We start from the raw sequence: 21,947 nt of genomic DNA on the forward strand, positions 1-21,947 counted from the left end.
CCACAACTCCAAGAAGGGAAGAGAAGGGCCAGCAAGAACTGTACTCTGACTCCTAGTTCTCAGCCTGCTCTTTCCTCTACTTTTTAAGAACTGCTGGGTACTTGAGATTCAGACTTCCCACTAATTATGGGCTTGAGACAGACAGCATATTTAATTTATATGTTAGCTTATTTTAATGGTTGTATACTTCGCTTCACATAACCATCAAAGCGGTTTACAAAATTATACAGAAGAGAAGAACTACATTGAAAATAGGAAAGAGAAAAAAATATTTGTTTAGGCTATTTACAATGAATCTAAATAGAAAGAAAAAAAAATAAGAAAGATGCGAGTAAGACACATAAGGAGCTTTTTGGAGGTTACTTCCAAGTCTATCTGCTTTCAACTTCATCCTATGCATGCTTGTTACAGATTTCCTTGAATTGAAAAGAGACTTGCCACATGTGCATTTATGTCACATAGGTAAACAGCCCTGTCATATCACCCCGCTCTCACTTTACTCCAAAGTATATATATATATAGACAGATAGAGAGAGAGATTTTAAAGTCTGATATATGCTTTATTTATTGGGATTTATTAACCGTCTTTATAAAGAGATTCACCCAAGGTAGTGTACAAAAAGTACAGTTCAACATTAAAAAAAAACAAAACCTTACAAAATACATAACAATTTCAATAGATGGGACAATACAATGGGCAATACTCGGACTAGAAGAGCGTCACCAGTGGGGTGCCGCAGGGCTCGGTACTTGGACCCGTACTCTTCAACATCTTTATAAACGATTTGGACATAGGTATGACGAGTGAGGTGATTAAATTTGTGGACGACACAAAGTTATTCCGAGTAGTGAAGACACAGGGGGATTGCAAAGATCTACAACGTGACATAATCAGGCTTGAGGAATGGGCATCGACAAGGCAGATGAGATTTAACGTGGATAAGTGCAAAGTGATGCATGTAAGTAACAAAAATCTCAAGCAAGAGTACAGGATGTTCGGGGCGGTACTTGGAGAAACCTCCCAGGAAAGGGACTTGGGAGTTCTGATCGACAAGTCGATGAAGCCGTCTACGCAATGTGTGGTGGCGGCGAAAAGGGCGAACAGAATGCTAGGAATGATAAAGAAGGGGATTTCGAACAGATCGGAGAAGGTTATCATGCCACTGTACCGGGCCTTGGTGCGCCATCACCTGGAGTACTGTGTACAGCACTGGTCACCATACATGAAGAAGGACATGGTACTACTCGAAAGGGTCCAGAGAAGAGCGTCTAAGATGGTTAAGGGGTTGGAGAAGCTGCCGTACAGCGAAAAATTAGAGAAACTGGGCCTCTTCTCTCTCGAACAGAGGAGATTGAAAGGGGACATGATCGAAACATTCAAGATACTGAAGGGGATAGACTTAGTAGATAAGGGCAGGTTGTTCACCCTCTCCAAGGTAGGAAAAACGAGAGGGCACTGTCTAAAATTGAAAGGGGATAGATTCTGTACAAACGTAAGGAAGTTCTTCTTCATCCAGAGTGGTGGAAAACTGGAACGCTCTTCCGGAAGCTGTCATAGGGGAAAACACCCTCCAGTGATTCAAGACTAAGTTATGTTTCTAGGCATTTGAACTAGAAGGTGGGGGTGGCGTATGTATGCAGGACAATTTCACCCCCAGCAAATGATGAGATGTGATGGTAGTACAAAAAGCAATGTGAACAACAACATTAGCAATGCAACAAGAAGGGACACTAAACAAAAAAATATAGAAAAAAATTAGACTGCCAAGGAAAGATAGGCTGACCATAGTGGTCTATGTCACAACATCATAAGTAGACTACTATAAAAGCACAGTTATTTATCGTAACAGTTGTTATTCAGGGACAGCAGGGTAACGTCGTCCACGGAGCCCCGTAGCAGACAGCCTCGCAAACAGACTTGCTTGAAAAACTTTCAAAAAGTTCATGAGTGCTGCACGTAGGTTGTGCGTCTCCTCTGAGGTACCTCAGTTCAGATAGCTAGCTAAGAAGCCAACCAGGGCAGGTGGGTGGGTTGTGAGAATATCTGCCTGCTATCCCTGGATAACAACTGTCCCAAGACAAGCAGACAGCATATTCTCAACATGTGGGTGACCTCCAAGCTAACCAGAATGAGATGGTGGGAGTGCTGGCAAATTAGGAGAATAAATGTTGCAAAACTGCCTGGCCAAAATGGCCATCCCATCTGGAGAAAGTATCCAGACAATAATAAGAGGTGAATGTATGAACCGATGACCAAGTGGCAGCCTTGCAGATTTCCTCAATAGGAGTTGATCTGAGGAAAGTTACAGACGCCGCCACAGCTCTAACTTTATAGCCCATGGCTCGACCCTGCAGAGGGAGACCAGCCTATGCATAGCAGAAAGAGATGCTAGCAGCCATCCAGTTGGAGATGGTTCGCTTGGAAACAGGATGTCCCAACTTATTTGGATCGAAGGAAACAAAAAGTTGAGGAGCAGTTCTGTGAGGTTGAGTGCGTTGCAAATAGAAAGACAAAGCACATTTACTGTCCAGAGTATGAAGAGCTGTTTCTCCAGGATAAGAATTAGTCTTTGGAAAAAAACACTGGAAGAACAATGGATTGATGGAGATGAAAATCTGAAACCACTTTAGGTAAGAATTTAGGATGAGTATGGAGGACTACCTTGTCATGATGGAATACTGTAAAAGGTGGAACTGCGACTAGAGCTTGTAGCTCACTGACTCATATAAGCAGAGGTGAGTGCAATGAGAAAAACCACTTTCCAAGCGAGATATTTAAGGTGAGCCAAATTTATTGGTTCGAAAAGAGGCTTCATCAATTGAACAAGAACAACATTGAGATCCCAAACCACTGGAGAGGCTTGAGAGGTGGCTTGACATTGAAAAGTCATTTCATAAACCTGGAAACCACAGGATGAGCAGACAGAGATTTCCCTTTGATAGGCTGATGAAAAGCAGCAATTGTACTGAGGTGGACTCTAATGGATGTAGATTTGATGCCAGATCGAGATAATTTGAGTATGTAATCCAAAACCGAAGACAAGGAGGTAGATTGCGGTTCCTTGTGATGAATAGTACACCAAGCATAGAATCTAGTCAATTTATGGGTGTAACACTTCCTAGTGAATGGCTTCCTGGAAGCCTCTAGAATGTCCTGTACAGATTGAGAGAACTGTATAGTGGCAGTTAGGTTGAGAGGTACCAAGCTGTTAGGTGTAGAGACTGCAGGTTGGGATGAAGCAGAGACCCTTGACTCTGTGTAAGCAGAGAGGGAAATGCTAGTAGAAGTAGAAGCTCCCTGGTGATGAGTTGAAGTAGAAGGGAGTACCATGGTTGCCTGGGCCACTGAGGAACTACCAGAATCATGGTGGCATGCTCCTTCTTGAGTTTGACAAGAGTCTTGAGAATCAGAAGGAATGGAGAACGCATACAGAAACTGATTCACCCAGTCCAGAAGAAAAGCATCTGCCTCGAGGCGGTGAGGAGAGTATATCCTGGAGCAGAATTGAGGCAGTTTGTTGTTGTGGGGAAATGCAAAGAGTTCTATCTGAGGAGTTTCCTACTGAGCAAAAATATGATGGAGAGGCGAGGAATTGAGTGTCCATTCGTGAGGTTGTAGAAGACGACTCAATTTGTCCGCCAGACAGTTTTGCTCCCCTTGGATGTAGACAGCTCTGTGGAAGGTGTTGTGAAGGATTGCCCACTTCCAAAGCTTCAGAGCTTCTTTACAAAGAAGCAGAGATCCTGTTCCTCCCTGCTTGTTCACATAATACATAGCAACCCGATTGTCCGTTCGAATGAGGACTACCGTGTCGTGGAGAAGATGTTGAAAAAGCTTTGAGAGCATAGAAAAATCGCTGAGTTCCAACATTTGATTTGACTTTGATGATCTACACTGGACCAGTGACCTTGAGTACCGAGACCATCTAGGTGTGCTCCCTAAGCATATGTTGAGGAATCTGTTGTGAGAATCTTCTGATGAGGGGGCATATGAATTAGCAAACCTCTGGAAAGAATGGAAGAGAGCATCCACCAATGGAGAGACAGTCTCAACGAAGGAGTCACTGTAATGTGTTGAGAGAGTGGGTCGCAAGCTTGCTGCCACTGAGATGCCAGGGTCCACTGAAGAATTCTGAGGTGAAGTCTGGCAAAAGGAGTCAAGTGAACTGTAGAGGCCATGTGATCAAGAAGTCTTGCCGGGATTGACGTGAGGGAAGACACTCGTTGACAAAGGTGGATGAGAGCATCTTGACATTGTTGAGGCAGGAATGCTCTGAGTTGAACAGTGTCCAGGATGGCTCCAATAAGATGTAGAGTTTGGGAGGGACATAATTGGGACTTTAGAAAATTGATTTTGAACTCAAGACTTTGAAGAAACGCTATAGTCCATTGGGTTGCTACAATAACATCCTGTTGCGACGAGGCTTTGATGAGCCAGTCGCCCAGATATGGAAAGACTTGAAGACCCTGTGTATGCAGGGCTGCAGCCACCACCACCAGGCATTTTGTGAAGACTCTGGGAGATGATGCAAAAAGGGAGGACTCTGTACTGAAGATGAAGATTCCACATCTGAAATCTTGGGAATCTGCAAGAGGCTGGATGAATTGGAATAGGAGTGTAAGCCTGTTTGAGATCTAGGGAGCATAACCAATCTCCTTGATCCATCAGGGGATACAGGGTTGGAAGAGAGAGCATCCGAAACTTCTTTTTGACAAGAAATTTGTTGAGAGCTCTGAGGTCCAGGATAGGTCGCAAATCCCGTCTTCTTTGGGACTAGAAAATAACGGGAATAAAACCCCGTGTCCCGTTGTGCCAAGGGAACCTCCTTGACGGCACAGAGGTGAAGAAGAGCCTGAGCCTCCTGAAGAAGAAGGGGAAGTTGCGACACGTTTGAAGGAAACTCTTTTGGATGGAGATCTGGTGAAATTTGAAGAAATTGGAGTGAGTAACCCTCTATGATGATGGTGAGGACCCAGAGGTCTGATGTAATCTGTTCCCATTGTTGGTAAAAGTGATGGAGACGACCTCCTATGGGGAGAACAGAAGACTGATGGATAAAGATGGACGTTATGCTCAGATTTAGATTGTCAAAAAGACTGTGCAGGCTTAGCTACAGCAGGAGGCTGGGGCTTTTGTCGACGCTGCTGCTGTGGCTGTTTCCTGGGTGGAGGCCTAGAGTAAGCCGGAGTAGATTTCTGTGGATAACGATGTGGAGGTGGTCTATAAGGCTTAGGAGCTGTAGGCTTAGGTTTAGGTCGAATCAAAGAGGCAAAGGACCGCTCATGCTCTGACAGACTCTTGGTGGCTGCCTCAATGGATTCATCGAAAAACTCATTACCTTAGGGCGACCTTGAAGGTTAGGATCCATGTCCACGATCAGTAGCCAAGCCAGATGTCGCATTGCCACAGAAAAAGCAGTGACTCGAGATGACATTTAAAATGCATCATAAATTGCTTGAAGCATAAAGAGACGTATTTGAGATAGAGTATGGTGGAGCTGTTGAAACTCAGGCAACCGCTGCTCAGGTAAGTCAGAGAAGAAGTAGGGTATGGTATTTATGCAGTACTTCAGATAAGATGTGAATATGAATTTGTAGTTCAAAATCCTGTTTGCCATCATGGAATTTTGATACACATGGGCCCTGATTCTCCAAAAGTGCGTCCCGATTTTAGGCAGCTGTAGGCGTCCTACAGCTGTCTAATCAGCCAATCGGGATGCACGCTTTTTAAACAAATGCTCCCCAAGCAGGCCGCCTATATTGAAGGCGAGGCACGCAAGACACTTAAGCTCGCCTAAAGGCCTTAGGCGAACCTAGGCGGCCCTACGCGTCTCCCTAGTAGAGGAAGAGATGCTTACAATGTAGGCCGACAAAATGCTGGTCTACATTGTAAGTAGACGTGGCCGCTATATTTATTGCGGCAAGGGATCTCTCTGCTGCTATAAGTTTAGCGGGCCGCGGCCGCCTGTCCAATTGCTGGCAGGAGGGTGCCCAAACCCTCCTGCCAGAAGATGCCCCCCCGACACTACAGACCACCCCCCCCCCCCCGACACTACCGATCGCTGGCAGGAGGGTGCCCAATCCCTCCTGCCAGAAGATGCCCCCCCCCGACACTACCGACCGCCCCCCCCCGACACTACCGACCGCCCCCCCCTGACACTACCAATTGCTGGCAGGAGGGTGCCCAATCCCTCCTGCCGGAAGACGCACCCCCTCCCCGTGCTAACAGCCCTCAAGCCTCTCCCCAACCAAACTAACCTTTCCTTGTTGGCCAGACGGGACATGCCCGTCCAGCCGGCAGGCCAGTCTCGTCGAAATGAGGCGGGCCCACCCCTTCCCGGCCCATCCTTCCGAAGCCTAAGGCCTGATTGGCCCAGGCTCTAGAAGCCTGGACCAATCAGGCCTTAGGCATAGCGGGTCCGCCCATCCCCACTTAATCTAAGGTCTGATTGGCCCAGGCTCTAGGCCAAAGATTGGTGAGACAATTGCGGCTTCTCAAACCCTTTACAAGGAACCGTATGGTAACGAGATTCCATTTTTGAGGGGATAGCCGGAATAGAATAAGGAGTCTCAAGATTTCTCAGGAACGTTTGTCTCAAAACAGAATTCATGGGAAGTCTTAGTGTCCTTTGGCGGATGAGGCATTTCCATCTCAGCCAAATATTCAGGAGCATAGACTCAGATTGGAGATCTATTTGAAGAGCCTTACTCATGTCAAATATGAATCTTGAAAAAGATATGGATTTCGAAAATGAAGAGCCTTCAGGAGGAGAAGTGGAGCAAGACCGAGGTGTTGCTGAATTGGAAGGGGAAGCCTCCCTGTAGTACTGGGAAGGGACGTCTGTATCCAACGTAAGAGTCACAGAAGAAGCTCCGCTGTGTGATATAGGCAGAGTCAGAGAATACTTACATTTGAGGTCTCGATGGAGAGGTTCCAGGAGTATGAGGAAGTGAATGTCTCGACTCATGCCTCGTAGAAACAGGCGAACAAGGATCCCTCGTAGCATGCCTCGACAGAGGAATCCGGGACCTGGACGAGCCTCGAGATGGAGAAGCATGAGGCGTTGAAAGCTTCGGAGTCCGGGACCTATGCCTGGTGTTTGAAGGGGTCTCGAAGGGCCTTGAAGAACGAGGTAAAGAAGACTCCTTATCCTTCTTTGAAGACAGGTGCCTCGATGACGAGGAATGCTTCGAATGAGATCTCGATTGAGGCTTCTCCACCACCTCTCAAGCAGGTTGAGTAGCCGGAGACCCAGACCTGGAAGGACGAGGAGTCACTGGAGGAAAGAGGACGAGTCCTAACAGGTTTTGCTCGTTATGCCTCGACAGAATTCACAGACTGGCTCGCAGAAAGCAGGGTCGAGGCAGGGGCAAGCTTGGCAAAAACAGAGGTAAGCTGCCTGGTCAATATGGCTTGCAGCATGTCCTCGAAGACAGGAACCAAGACCAATGATTCTGGTCTAGAAGGTGCAACAGTGTGCTCCACAGAAGGCGACCTCAAGGATAAGTATTCCCTATTTTTGGAGGCACGCTTCGGAGGAGGTCTCGGAGAGGCTAGCACGACTGCACTCATTGCCTGGACTGCTTGAGATTCAGCTAGAGCCTTCTTAGCTAGCATACCTGCAAAAGGAAGAGCAGACTTGCCTGAGGACAAGACCTTAGGAGGCACAGCAGACGGGGCCTTCACAGAAGAGGGCAACTTGTTCGAGGCCGAGGACTTAGCCGACGAGGCCACCACCGAGGTCGAGGCCTTTTCTGCAGACGGCTCCATGGAACCAAAGAGCTGCTGGATCTGGACACGACATCTCTGGAGAGCTCTTTTTTGAAGGGTAGCACAGCGCGGGCACGACTCAGGACAATGTTGAGAACATTTGCGACTACTAAAATAAAATAAAGAATTAAAGAGGAAAAGCCGCGGTGCTAGAAGGCAGATCTTGAAGTCGGGCAGAGCTGAGAAAACAGGTGCTTCTTGGCTTCGCGGAAAAACGAGAACTGAAGGACCATAGAGGAGACGCACGACCTACATTTGGTGGGAAGGCACTCGCGCATGCGCGGTGCAGCACTCGCAAACTTTTTGAAAGTTCTTCAAGCAAGTCTGCTTGCGAGGCTGTCCACTACGGGGCTCCGTAGATGACGGCACCCACATATTGAGAATATGCTTCCTGCTTGTCCTGGGATAATGCCCTGTATACTATTCTAACCAAAAGGTTTGCATCAGTTTCAACATCACAAGAAGGCTGATTGAAAACTAATGAGACTGCCTCTGTTTTTTTTTTTTTCTTTCAAAGTACAGTATATGTAAGCAACACCGTACTGGTTCTTGTGAAGCTCATACAATTAACATTTCTGAACTTGCAGTTAGACTGCCATGATTTTTATTGTTGGGTCACAGCAAGAGGAAAAACTTTGCATGTTTTGTCATGGCAGAATCAGGAAGTACATTATATAAAAAAACAAACAGTATGGCTGCTGTATTGGTAGCTGGTCCAAGACTTTGGAACTCAATGAAAGGGACATTAAGAACATAAAAATAGGCTTCTGGTGATGTCACCGATCAAGATGTAGGGTTAGCAATTTTTCTCTGACCCTCAGCAGCTCATAGCCTACAGCGTCCCCTGGTTCCAGCCTGATTCAAACATCCCTGGGAGTGCAAGGCAGGAAGCAACAATGCCGTCTCGAAATAAAACCGATGACGGGTGGCAATCGGAGAGAGGAGTGGAGAAGGGAGGCCTATGTGGGGCCTCCAGCTTGTCTGCGCATGAGTCAGGTGACAGTGCCTCCGAGGAAGAATCAGAGAGAGGGGCCTCACTGCGGCTGCAGAGGACGGAGTCTGCGATGCTGGTTACCAAGGCCAACTTGCAGCAATGGGCATCGGACATTAAAAATGAGGTTGCCGCCTCTTCCACCCTTTCTAATTTGACTCAAAATGGGTTTTTATGTTGAATATGGCACTTAAGAACATAAGAGTTGCCGCTGCTGGGTTAGACCAGTGGTCCATCATGCCCAGCAGTCCGCTCACACGGCGGCCCTTTTGGTCAAAGACCAGCGCCCTAACTGAAGCTAGCCCTACCAGCGTACGACCTTGTTCAGTAGGAACTTGTCTAACTTAGTCTTGAATCCCTGGAGGGTGTTTTCCCCTACAACAGCCTCCGGGAGAGCGTTCCAGTTTTCCACCACTCTCTGGGTAAAGAAGAACTTCCTTACATGTGTACGGAATCTATCCCCTTTCAACTTTAAAGAGTGCCCTCTTGTACTCCCTACCTTGGAGAGGGTGAACAATCTGTCCTTATCTACTAAGTCTATTCCCTTCAGTACCTTGAATGTTTCGATCATGTCCCCTCTCATTCTCCTCTGTTCGAGGGAGAAGAGGCCCAGTTTCTCTAATCTTTCGCTGTACGGCAGCTTCTCCAACCCCATAACCATCTTAGTCGCCCTTCTCTGGAGCCTCTCAAGTAGTACCGTGTCTTTCTTCATGTACAGCGACCAGTGCTATACGCAGTACTCCAGGTGAGGACGCACCATGGCCCGGTACAGCAGCACCATGGCCCGATCTGTTCGTGATCCCCTCCTTTAATATAATATGACCAGGAATATGAGTTTGAAGTTAAGAAACAATAGAATTAAATGTTCAGTTTCCACCAGTGAAGAGTGGTAAATAGTAAAATGCCCAGGTGTCTGGACTGGGCCCTGTGCTTTTTAATAAGTTCATAATTAATATGATAAAGGGAGCAAACAGTGAAGTGATGATATTTCCAGATGACATTAAAATATTCAAGTTATTCAAGCAGAAAGGTTAAAAACTACAGATTAATTTGTTTGACCTCGGTAGTAAGGAAATGAATGGAAACTCTGCTGAAGGAAAGGAAAATAATCAATCTGAAATTTAGCAGGTTGCAGCATTCATAACTATAAGGCAATATTTGCCTTTTAACAGATGATATCAAGAACAGATATCCTCCTAATGAAGCAGATTGACTGAAACCATCTGAAAGCTCAGAGAGGTTGTGTATTTGTGTATGGCTCAAGAGAGGGGAGCTGGTACAGATTTTGTTGTGCAGGGCGTGAGCCCCCTTCCTCCTGGAGGAGCTGTGTTCCCAATCCCTTCAGTCTTTGTTGACTGAAATCATCATCTCATGTTCCCTACGTTGTTGTCTATCTGTTGGATAAATCCTGTTTAACTGGCCCTGCTAATGAGAAAGCGGGGAGTTTATCTGCTCTGCATCTGTAATCAAGTTTTATTTAAAATTTGATATACCGCTTTAAATAAACTGCCTAAGCGGTATATAATATTAAGACTATTAAAATCCAGGGTGAGACATACCAGCGGGCCTTATTCACATTCACCTGGATACCATGCTTAATACTTCTGTCTCCTTGATGGATTTTTTTTTTTTTTGAGAGTAAACAAAAAGATGTTAACATTAATATAGGAATTGTCCATTTAATATGTAATATAAAAAATTCTGCATTAAACATACTCCTGTATGGGTGTACTCTATTCCAATGGTTTTTAACCCAGCCCTCAGGGATCCCCTGGCTAATTAGATTTTGAGGATACCCACAATGAATATGCATGAGAGAGTTGGATTTGCATGTACTTCCTTCCTTTGTTGCACACATCTCTCTCATACATACTTATTGTGGGTATCCTGAAAGCTCAATTAGCCAGGTGATCCCTGAGGGCTAGTCCAGTGTCTCGCAAACTTCTGGAAGTCGTGGCACACTAAACCCTGTGCCATGTCTGAAGGGCATCTGAAAATGATGTCCGTATGTTGGCATGCGCGTTGACCCTCCAGACAGGGCCATGAACTGCCAGAGGGGTGGTGCTGGCGCTGGCTGACTGCCTACAGAAGCCCTTTTCTGACTCTTCAGATCAATCATTCTCCTTCAGAGATTGCAGAGGTGATAGAGAGGACTCCTACTATTTACCTCCTCTGCCCTCCAACCCAGCCTGTCTACTAGATTAAAAGCCCCTTTGTGACCCTGTAGTGTGAGGAGTTTGAGCGGAGCTCGTGACGTCATAATGCTTCATTCCACCAATAAGAGCCAACCTCATCAGTGATGTCACAATGGCTTGACTGTCAACTGTCCGTTTCGACCGTTTGTTTCAGCGCTCGTGCCCTCACCTTTTCCGTCTCGCAGCGAAAGCTCTGGCTGCTCAGGCTCTTGTAGTCGCCCTGGACGTGCACCATCTTCTTGAGTTGAGCGTCCACTTGGATGGCGAGCTCCGAGTTCCTCTTCTCCAGCCGGCTGCGGGCCACCTCGGTGCGCGTGACCTGCGCCTGGAGGCCGAGCAGCTCCTCGTGCAGCGCCGCCAGCCGGCAAGAAACGCTCCAGTAGTTAAAGGCCAAGAGCGCGATGACCAGCAGCAGCGTCCCCAGCACGAAGGGCGGCAAGCGGCCGGTGCGCCGGTTCGCCCCGAAGCCCACCATGGCCGAGGACTCGGCTACCCTACTGCCATCTCCAGGGTGACGGCAGAGGCGGCCTATGATTGGCTAGAGCGACGAGTTGGGCGGGGCTTCCGGCCTAGGTGGGTTGTTTCCGGGAAGCCCGCCCCCTCTGCGTCTTGATTGGCCGCGTGCCGTCAGGGTGCAGCGGCGAGCGCGAGCGAGGGGAACGCGGCCGGCGCCTCGCGCTGCCCCCTGGCGAGATGCTGAGCCGACTGATGAGCGGCAGCAACCGCAGCCTGGAGCGGGAGCAGAGCTGTACGGTGCGGCTGCTCGACGACTCCGAGTACACCTGCAACATCCAGGTGAGGGCGGGAAGCGCGGCGCCCCCCCCCCCGGTGCACTGTGGGACTCGTAGTCCTGGGCGGCAGCTGGGTTGGCCCTTCTGCCCTCGCGCGCGCGTCCCTGGAGGCCCCCCTAGTTGACGCCGCTCTTTTGGGGTGGGGGCATTTTCCTGACCCCACTCGGCTCGGCTTTTGTCCACAATGACTTGCTTGGAGCCTTTGTAGGGCTCGCGCCCGCTCTGCTCCACTTGCCCGACAGAGGGCGCTCTGCTCGCAGCGTGCACTGAAGGTTATAAGGACACAGTCGTGGTCCTGATGTCGTAGCGCTTCGCGATTCTGCCCGCAGGAGGGAGGGACTTTGGTGACAGTCTCGGCACTGCTTCTAACCCATCAAAGCATGATGCTAACTAGTTGAAAATCTTCTCAAGACCAATTTCGAGTCAATGCACCAATGTCAAGCAGGTTTTAGAGTTTTCCACTCTACTTGAGACTTGATAATTCATATGTTGCCCTTGCCTCGGCTTTTCGTCCATTCAAACCTATCTTAATCTTCTTTGTCTATGTACTATTAGGGTGACCAGGTTACCCATTCCAGAAGGTAGACTTTTTTGACCAGTCCTGGTTTTAAAATTACATCCCAAAACATCAGGATGAGGTCGACAGAAATCCAGGACTAGCCAAAAGTCTGCATTCTGGAATGGGTAATCTGGTCACCCGATGTACTATTGGCCTTGTTGAACTGGTTTTCCTCATGTTTAACCAACAGAACTTTTGCTGGATTGTGGAGTGCCGAGTCTTTCCACTTCCCCCTTATAACATAGTAGATAATGGCAGATAAAGATCCGAATGGTCCATCCAGTCTGCCCAACCTGATTCAATTTCAATTTATTTATTTTTTTCCTTCTTGGCTATTTATGGGCAAGAATCCAAAGCTCTACGCAGTACTGTGCTTGGGATCCAACTGCTGAAGCCTTCATCAAAGCACACTCCAGCCCATCTACACCCTCCCAGCCATTGAAGCCCTCCCCAGCCCATCCTCAACCAAAAGGCCATATACAGACACATACCGTGCAAGTCTGCCCAGTACTGGCCTTAGTTCTTCAATATTTACTATTATTTTCTGATTCTAGATCCTCTGTGTTCATCCCACACTTTTTTGAACTCCATCGCTGTTTTCATATCCACCACCTCTCTCGGAAGCGCATTCCAGGCATCCACCACCTTCTCTGTAAAGTAGAATTTCCTAACATTGCTCTTGAATCTACCACCCCTCAACCTCAAATTATGTCCTTTGCTTTTCTCTGGAAAAGATTTTGTTCTATGTTAATACCTTTCAAGTATTTGAAAGTTTGAATCATATCTCCCCTGTCCCTCCTTTCTTCTAGGGTATACATATTCAGAGTTTCCAGTCTCTCCTCATACGTCTTCTGGCACAAACCTCCTATCATTTTCTTCGCCCTCCTCTGGACCGCTTCAAGTCTTCTTACATCCTTCGCCACATAAGGTCTCCAAAACTGAACACAATACTCCAAGTGGGGCCTAACAGGCATCAACACCTTCTTTCTTCTACTGGCTACACCTCTTTTTATACAGCCCAGCATCCTTCTGTTCTGATAGTTCCTGAATATCTAAGGCTCCTGTGTGGAAGGCTGTCGCTCTTGCTCTTCGGCTCCAGTTGAGCTTAGGGGTGTCAGCAGGTTTCAGTTCTGACTTTGGGGGCAACACCTGGGCCCTCCCAGGTCCCTTCCCCACTCTTACCGCTCGTGAAGACAGTTTCCTGGTCCGGAGGGCTTCTTTCCCATAAGAAAAAAAACCCCTGCCGTTTGGCTTTGGATCAGGTTTACCGACACAGTGTTGAGGCTTTGTGCTGGAGTGGGCCTTTTGGGATAGGAGTACCCCTGTATTTCCTTACCGGGAGGGGGAAGACATGGCAGCAGAGGCTGTGAAGCATTGTTCGCAGTGCAGGAAGCACTGCTCTGTTTCGGGGCTGTGTTTGGCCGGCTGCGTGGGAGATGCTGCAGCAGCTGTTTTTGCACCGGAAGGTGTGCCTCCTCCCCGTGCCAGAGACGCGCTCGGGGAGAAGAAGGCAGAACTGGATTTGGCCGCGGCTTTGGAGGTGCGGCCGAGCACATCAGCTGTGGCGGCAGGGGACGTGCTACCACTGGGAGCGGCAGCACCGGATGGACTTGCGGCATTTGGTTCCCTCTCGCCAGGTTTTTTGCAGCAGTAGCCAAGCTCGGATGGAGGGAGGTGGTTCTGTGAGGGTGGCTTTTCAGCCACAATTGGTTGTCAAAGGGGCCAAGAGGCATAGAGTGCCTGAGGCTGATGATTTGGCCTACCCAAAGAGCCCTCTACTTCTGTTCCGGGGGAGGAGGGGAGGAAGCCAGGGTGCAGGACATGGATGTAGAAGAGGCTGGTAGGGATGATCCCGCAGCGCTACGCCTGTTCCATAGGGAGGAACTTCATTTCTAAAGCTATGGAATGTCTGCACATTTCCCTGCCAGATAGAGGGGGGGGGGCGGTATCCAATCCCCTTATGGTGGGCACTAGGTGGCCGCCTAAGACCTTTCCTGTGCATGAGGCCATGCAGGAGTTGATTTCTGGCCTCAAGGTGGCACGAGCTATGCGTTCATTGTATCCGGTAGCACTTGAGGAGCAGGATAAGTTTAAGCTTCCTAAGGTGGACTCCTTAGTAGCGGCAGTTACTAGGAAGACTGCCATTTGAGGGAGGTGTTACTCTGAAAGACTCTCAGGATAGGAAGATGTCTTCTTTAAGGTCTTCATTTGATGTGGCAGCCCTGACTCTACAGGCGGCGATCTGCAGTTCTTATGCAGCACGTGCCTGTCTTCAGTGGATCCAGTTATCTACTGATGGGGTGGTAGAGGCCGGTGGGGCTCCGCCCCCCAGATTTGCCGGATGTGGAGTCCTGGCTGGCGTATCTTGTAGATGCCTTGTATGATATGATTAGAGCTTCAGCTAAGCAGATGGCTGTGGCAGTAGTTTCTAGGCGGCACCTATGGCTGCAGCATTGGGCGGCGGACGCCACCTCCAAATTGCACCTGATTTGGGAAAATTGGTGAAGGATTTTGGAGACTCTTAAGTCTCAAAGGTTGCCAGAGAATAGGTCCAGAGGGGCACCTAGGTCTCCCTCATCTAGGCTGCGTTTTTGGGATACCAGGAGGTATAGCCCGGGGAAACCAGCATATAGAGCCTCCTATTCGGAAGCTTATAGTGCCAGGTCCAGGGTTACGCAGCGGCGACCTTCTCATCCAGCCAAATCCTCGGCCTTGAGGGTGGATCCTCCAGTGATGGGGTTTTGGCTCCTTCCGCCAAGTGAATGAAGGGGTGTCTGGCCTCATTGCTGGCGGAATGGGCCAAGCTTCCATAAGGCTCCGAGGTTTTTTGTGTGGAGAGTGAAGGTCATAGTTGAGATTGCTTTTTTCCAGGCACAAATTCTTTCTGGGCATCCCTTTGGTGAGCCTTAGGGCCAGGAGTTCTGGTTCCTTACGGTCAGAAGGGCCTGGGGCTCCCTTCCCGGGGTGTTGTGGGCCCACCAGGGGGTCCTTTGATTCCCCAGGAGATGGGTACTCCAGGTGGTGGGTCCTTGCATTCCCTTACAGCAAGTTCCCAGGCTCCCCCACAGACTCAGGGAGTGGGGTAGGCCCTCGGTCCTCCCAAGGCTCCATGCCATCTGTGGTGAGTGTTTCCTCTCCGGATGGTGAAAGGGCGAGTATAGCTTCATCCAGCTCGTGGCTCCGGCGCAGCAGAGTGGTTATTTCAGGATTGTCAGCAGGTGTGATTCCTCGGGGGAGGTCACCGGTCACTCCGCCTTGGTGACGAGAGACACCCGTCTGCATCCTGCAAGTGTAGGATCAGGGGGAAGCTCCCTTCCACTGTGGTCTTACAACCTGGCTTTTGAACAGTCAAGGCTGCAGCAGAGAGGGTATTCTTAGCAGGTTATCTCTACTCTTCTGCAGGCAAAGAAGAGGTCTACCTCTACGACATGCTAGGATCTGGCGGGTGTTTGAAGCTTGGTGCATTCAATTAGGGTTTCCTCCTTTTCAGACTTCCCTCTCTCAGATTCTTTCCTTCTTGCAATAAAGGGTTGTTAAAGGGTTAGCCTGCAATTCCATTCAAGTACAGGTAGCGGCTATTGCATGTTATAGAGGGAAGGTCTCTGGTTTATCCTTAGGGTCTCACCCTGATGTAGTAAGGTTCCTTATGGGGATTAACCGCATTCTGCCCCCTTTGCGGAGGCCATGTCCGGATTGGAGTCTGAGGGTGGTCCTTAAAGGTTTGCAAGGGGCGCCTTTCGAGCCTTTGGATACCGCCACACTCAAGGCGATTTTTCTGGTGGCCCTGGCTTCGGCCAGGTGGGTTTCTGAGTTGCAGGCTTTATCCTGCAAGGATCTGTTCTTACATTTTTCAGAGGCCGGAGTTTTGATTCGGACAGTTCCTTCCTTTCTTCCAAAGGTGGCATCTCCTTTTCATGTCAATCAGGTCCTCTTTCTACCGTCCTTCAGGAAAGAAGATTGGGGGTCGAGGTTTCTTACCTTGCATTTGCTCGATATAAGGAGAATGCTCTTGTACTATCTTCAAGTTACTAATGACTTTCGACGTTCAGATGATCTCTTTGTGCTCTTTTCGGCCCTAGAAAGGGCTTGGCGACTTCTAAGGCCTCGGTGGGTCCGAGAGGCTATTTCTTCTGCTTATTTGTTAGCAGGTAAGCGGGTGCTGGTGGCTCTGCATGCTCATTAGGCTAGAGCGATGGCTACGTCTTGGGCAGAGTCCAGGGGGTCTTCCCTGGAAGAGATTTGTAACAGGACAGCCACTTGGTCGTCGTCCAACACATTCTCTAGGCATTACTGCTTGGATGTGGCAGAGCGCACAGAGGCATCCTTAGGTGCTTGCAGAGCAGATTGTTCACCCCGCCCGAGTTGAGATTGCTTTGCTACATCCCACTAGTCTCTGGATTCATTTGCTAGCGGCGCTAAGGAATGAAAAATTATGTCCTACCTGTTAATTTATTTTCATTTAGATGCAGCAGATGAATCCAGAGCCCCAACCGATAGGTATTGTTCGTGGATTTTTTCTTGCAGGTGCTGTCTCATGGTTGGGGTCAGAATTATTTTACTTATAGGAAAGAAGTTGGCTGGGTTGCAAACTGCATTGTTCGGATGCTTGGACATTAAGCGATAATGGCTGGCAAAAGGGACACCATCCAAGATATACACCTGCAAATCAGTTCTCTATCTCCACCAGCTGGTAGATGTGTGTTATCCCACTAGTCTCTGGATTTATCTGCTGCGTCTAAAGGAAAGAAAATTAACAGGTAGGACATAATTTTTCATTGTCTAATAAGGTACCAATCAGTAAATTTAAAACCCAATATTGATCAGTCTAAGGTTTGATATACTGACTCCACAGCGTGATTTCTAGTGTGCAAAGGGAGACCACATGTGCAAGTGCATTTTTCTGATTTGCTCAAGTGCTGTGGAATAGAAATGAATTTGCAAAGATTTTACAATTCTGTTAGACACACTTTTTTTTTTCCTCTGGCTTTTGATATTCAACCTGAAGGGAAGTGGGGACATACTGATGCAGATGGCTAATACAATACAATACAATTTTTATTTATTTCTTTTGGGGACAAGTTTGTTATTTTCTGATATTTTATTGTCTTGTCTTGTTATTATAAACCATAGTGATCAGGGGATAGGAGGGAATTTCCTATTCCAGTGCAATAGGTGGGGCAAGTGGGTAGTGTCCTCATTGCTGCGTGCCATCTGCAGAAGGAATCCAATTCAGATTTTTCTCTGTACTTCACTGAGCTCCTTAGCTCCACCTACAGTTTTTCCTTGTGCATGTGTGCCTGCAGGAGTGTGTGCATTCTGCTCTCTACATTTTATTATTTTATTCTGTGTTTTTAGTCCTTTTTTCAGGACTTTTGTACTCATAGCGGTCCTTTTACAAAGGCGCGGTAGCGGTTTAACGCGTGGAATACCGCGCGTTAAACCGCCTGCCGCTCTAGTACCTAACACCTCCATTGACGAGGCATTAGAATTTTAGGCTGCCGCTGGGGTTAGTGTGTGATGAAATGTCTGACGCGTTAACCCCCGTAGCGTGCCTTGATAAAAGGAGCCCATAGTGTTTCTTCAACTTTGCCTGCATTGAGAACACTCAGACTTATATCTCTAGCTGATAGGCCAATCCCAGTGGGTAACTGTTAGCCAGATTGCTTAGTTTTCTTTGGGGCTCAGGGCCGTCCCTGAAGTTGTCTCACCTACTGTTAAGCAGGGGTTGAACGCAGGCTGCTAGGTGCCCTTAGGAGGCTCAGTTGTAGTTCTAGGATGTAGACATGTCGAACAGACGGGTCTTTAATGTTTTCCTAAAATCAAAATAGGAAGTGGCCTCTAATATAAGCTTTCCCAGCGAAGGGCCTTAAGAAGGGCCGGGCCACTACATCCAGGAACACAAGGAAAGACAGCAGGTAAGGAAGTAGCAGGCGCGAAGGAGAGCATACACATACAAGCAAAGTATACACATACAGGCAAAGGGGCAGCAGGTGCAGAAGACAGGTACCCTCTCTAAAACGTCGGAGGTGACCAGTGGTGTGCCGCAGGGCTCGGTCTTGGGCCCGATCCTTTTCAACATATTCGTAAGAGACATGACTCAGGGGCTTCAAGGTAAAATAACTTTATTTGCCGATGATGCCAAACTATGTAACATTGTAAGTAACAGCAATTTGTCCGACAGCATGACGCTAGACCTGCTTTTATTGGAATACTGGTCCTCGACCTGGCAGCTTAGCTTCAACGCTAAAAAATGCAAGGTCATGCACCTTGGCAACAATAATCCGTGCAGAACGTACACATTGAATGGAGAAACCTTGGCAAGGACTGCAGCAGAACGAGATTTGGGAGTAATCATTAGTGAAGACATGAAAACTGCCAATCAAGTGGAGAAGGCTTCATCCAAGGCTAGGCAAATGCTGGGTTGTATCCGGAGAAGCTTTGTTAGTCGGAAGCCCAACGTCATAATGCCATTGTACAGAACCATGGTGAGGCCTCATCTGGAGTACTGCGTACAATTCTGGAGGCCACATTACCGTAAGGATGTGCTGAGGGTTGAGTCGATTCAGCGAATGGCCACCAGGATGGTCTTGGGACTCAAGGATCTATCGTACGAAGAAAGGCTAAACAAATTGCGGCTATACTCTCTCGAACAACGTAGGGAGAGGGGAGACATGATTGAAACGTTTAAGTATATCACTGGTCGTATTGAGGTAGAAGATGATATTTTCTTTCTTAGAGGACCCTAGGCCACAAGAGGGCACCCGCTGAAAATAAAGGGCGGGAAGTTTCATGGCGACACCAGGAAGTACTTCTTCACCGAAAGAGTGGTTGACAATTGGAATGATCTTCCAGCACAGGTGATCGAGGCCAGTAGCGTGCCAGATTTTAAGAACAGATGGGATGCTCATGTCGGATCTCTAAGAGGGAATGGGACATCAGAGTGTGATCTCTCAAAGGGTAGCTAGGAGGGTGGGTGGGTCAATAGAGTGGGCAGACTTGATGGGCCTTGGCCCTTTTCTGCCGTCACTTTTCTTTGTTTCTATGTGTTCCTTATTTTTTCTAAGTGCATCACTTTGCATTTTTCCACCTTAAACTTCATCTGCCATTTATCTGCCCAAATAATTTATTTTTAGTCAAATAATAGTTAAGCTCTGGAACTCTTGCCAGAGGATTGGCCACCGTGAGAATGGGCTACTAGGCTTGATGGACCATTGGTCTGACCCAGGAAGGCTATTCTTATGGACAAGTTCATAGTGTGCTACTGAGACAGATGTGGGGGAAGCCACCGTTTACCCTGGATTGGTATCAAAGAATGTTGCTACTATTTGCGTTTCTACCAGGTAATTGCGACGTGAATTGGCCACTACTAGAAACAGTTAACTGGGTTAAATTGACCATTGGTCTGACTGAGTATGGCTGCTCTAATCTTCTACCTAAATGTAATTGTGGGGTTTACCAGAACAAGTATAGGAACAGCTTGTCTATTAGTAGATGGGGTGAAGAACAATGCACTGCCGTCTTCTGAAGAGGGAAAAACATACAAAACAAAACAAGATTTCCCACTTTCTCAATTACAATTTGAAACAAACACAAAGCCACTAGCTCTGTGAAGACATTCTGCAGAGATGAGTATTCTTTGCATATTAAACTTTCCAAACAAAGAACCTCCAAAGGTCACAGCTGCTGCTGCATTCCAGAGACTGGCAAGGGTAAATAGCTTATTCAACAGAAATGCCAACTGCCTGACTACTCAGCAAGGCAGAGATTGTCAGCAGGGAGATCCGTGAATGGAGCAACTGGGGCAGCAAGAGTATTTAGGCTCTTTTCATGCTTATGGAAGAGCGATTCTTTGCTCAGCTGACTGACAGGGAGAACACATTAGGTATTTGCAGATGCTAAGTTGCAAATATTTGTTGGGGGGGTTAGCGTATAGGATGACAGTGAAGGAGGGATCACTGAGTTAAAGAGAGAGCTCCTAGGGGCAAGGAGTTGTGAATATCAGCTAACTCTCAGGAACGTGAGACTCTATATCACTATGTGAGAGGATGTATAGTGGGGAGAGGGGGGTTATGGAACAAGGAGGATGCTGGAGAGTGTGAAGAATTCTTGTGGAATGTGTGCAGGCTTAAGGGGGGGGTTTCTAAAGTGACTGACTAGATTATAAATTGGTTGAGTAGAAGAAAACAAAGGACAATAGTAAATGCAGTTTGCTGCAAGGATCAGTTTTTTGTCCTTTTTAAACATATGGTCCAGAATCTGGCACCTAACATTTAATGCTAAAAAATGTAGATCATGCATTTAGGCTGCAAAAAGCCAAAGAAAAGCACAGTTTAGGCCAGGGATGAAGAACTTTTGTTCATGAAAAAGCAGTGACATTTGGCCAAACAGATAGAAAACGCAATGGCAAAAGCTAGAAGGATGCTTGGCTGCAATGGGAGAGGAATATCTTCATCTACTGTTTTCCATTCTAAGATCAATTCCTTACAAGCTACCGTATAAACCATATCTCCACCCCAACAGAATCTAATTGCTCACATCAACTCCTCTTGTTCCCCAAAGACCATGTCCAAATTCAACCTTCCATCCTTCCATCTTGTCTTCTCTATGGTTACCACAACCATCCTCACAGTTCCCTAGTCTCATGAAGTTGCCATGAAAACTCATGGCAGCCATTCAGATAGTGGCTCTGCACGGGGCAGGAACGTAGGTTCACCGCTGGACCACCAGGGCTTCCCACTTCTTTTTGAATTATCTTAACAAGAATACACGTAGAATAAATCTATTCAACTATCCCCCTTTAAAATCCTGCCAATACAAGAAGTTTTTTGATAGATTTTTTTCCTTCCAGGTCGCTAAACTGAATATAACATAAGAATATAAGCATCGCCTCTGCCGGGTCAGACCATGGGTCCATCATGCCCAGCAGTCCGCTCCCGTGGCGGCCCCCCCAGGTCCATGACCTGTAAGTGATCTTTTACTTAAAACATGTTATTCCCTAATCATTTAATATCCTGTATAGTAACCCACTAACTAAACCATTCAATCCCCTTTTCCTTCAGGAAATCATCTAATCCCATTTTGAAACCCAAAATCGTACTCTGCCTACCACCTCCTCTGGAAGCGCATTCCAGGTGTCCACCATCTTCTGAGTGAAGAAGAACTTCTTAGCATTTGTTCTGAATCTGTCTCCTTTCAATTTTTCTGAATGCCCTCTTGTTTTTGTTGCCCCCGCTAGTCTGAAGAATCTGTCCCTCTCTACTTTCTCTATACCCTTCATGATCTTATAAGTTTCTATCATGTCCCCTCTAAGTCTTCACTTTTCCAGGGAAAAGAGCCCCAGCTTCTCTAGCCTTTCAGCATATGAAAGGTTTTCCATGCCTATTATCATCCTTGTTGCTCTTCTCTGGACCCTCTTGAATATTGCCATATCCTTCTTAAGGTACGGCGACCAGTATTGAATGCAGTATTCCAGATGCAGGCGCACCATCACTCAATACAGTGGCAGGATAACCTCCTTCGTTCTGGTAGTGATACCTCTTTTGATAATGCCCAACATTCTGTTCGCCTTCTTTGAGGCCGCTGCGCATTGTGCCGCCGGCTTATTGTTTTATCCACCAAAACCCCCCAAGTCCTTTTCTAG

At 47.5% G+C, this 21,947-nt stretch overlaps 2 protein-coding genes across 6 annotated transcripts in view; one reads left to right on the forward strand and one right to left on the reverse strand.

Annotated features, from left to right (window-relative positions):
- Positions 1 to 11,570, reverse strand: part of GOLM2 (golgi membrane protein 2) — an 87,020-nt gene extending 75,450 nt beyond the window's left edge. For all 3 annotated transcript variants that reach the window (XM_033919691.1, XM_033919692.1, XM_033919690.1), the window contains exon 1: positions 11,127 to 11,570. In XM_033919691.1, the coding sequence (XP_033775582.1) occupies positions 11,127 to 11,432 (306 nt within the window). In that variant the 5' untranslated portion in view covers positions 11,433 to 11,570. The remainder of the gene's footprint in view (positions 1 to 11,126) is intronic.
- FRMD5 (FERM domain containing 5) overlaps positions 11,536 to 21,947 on the forward strand; it is a 102,559-nt gene continuing 92,147 nt past the window's right edge. For 2 of the 3 annotated variants that reach the window (XM_033919687.1, XM_033919688.1), the window contains exon 1: positions 11,536 to 11,752. In XM_033919687.1, coding sequence (XP_033775578.1) covers positions 11,651 to 11,752 — 102 coding nt within the window. In that variant the 5' untranslated portion in view covers positions 11,536 to 11,650. Of the gene's footprint in view, positions 11,753 to 12,067; positions 12,194 to 21,947 lie in introns of those variants that run through there. The other variant, XM_033919689.1, reaches the window with a different exon arrangement.

The sequence above is a fragment of the Geotrypetes seraphini genome, chromosome 14 (assembly GCF_902459505.1).
Source record: "Geotrypetes seraphini chromosome 14, aGeoSer1.1, whole genome shotgun sequence".
NCBI classification, from domain to species: Eukaryota; Metazoa; Chordata; class Amphibia; order Gymnophiona; family Dermophiidae; genus Geotrypetes; species Geotrypetes seraphini.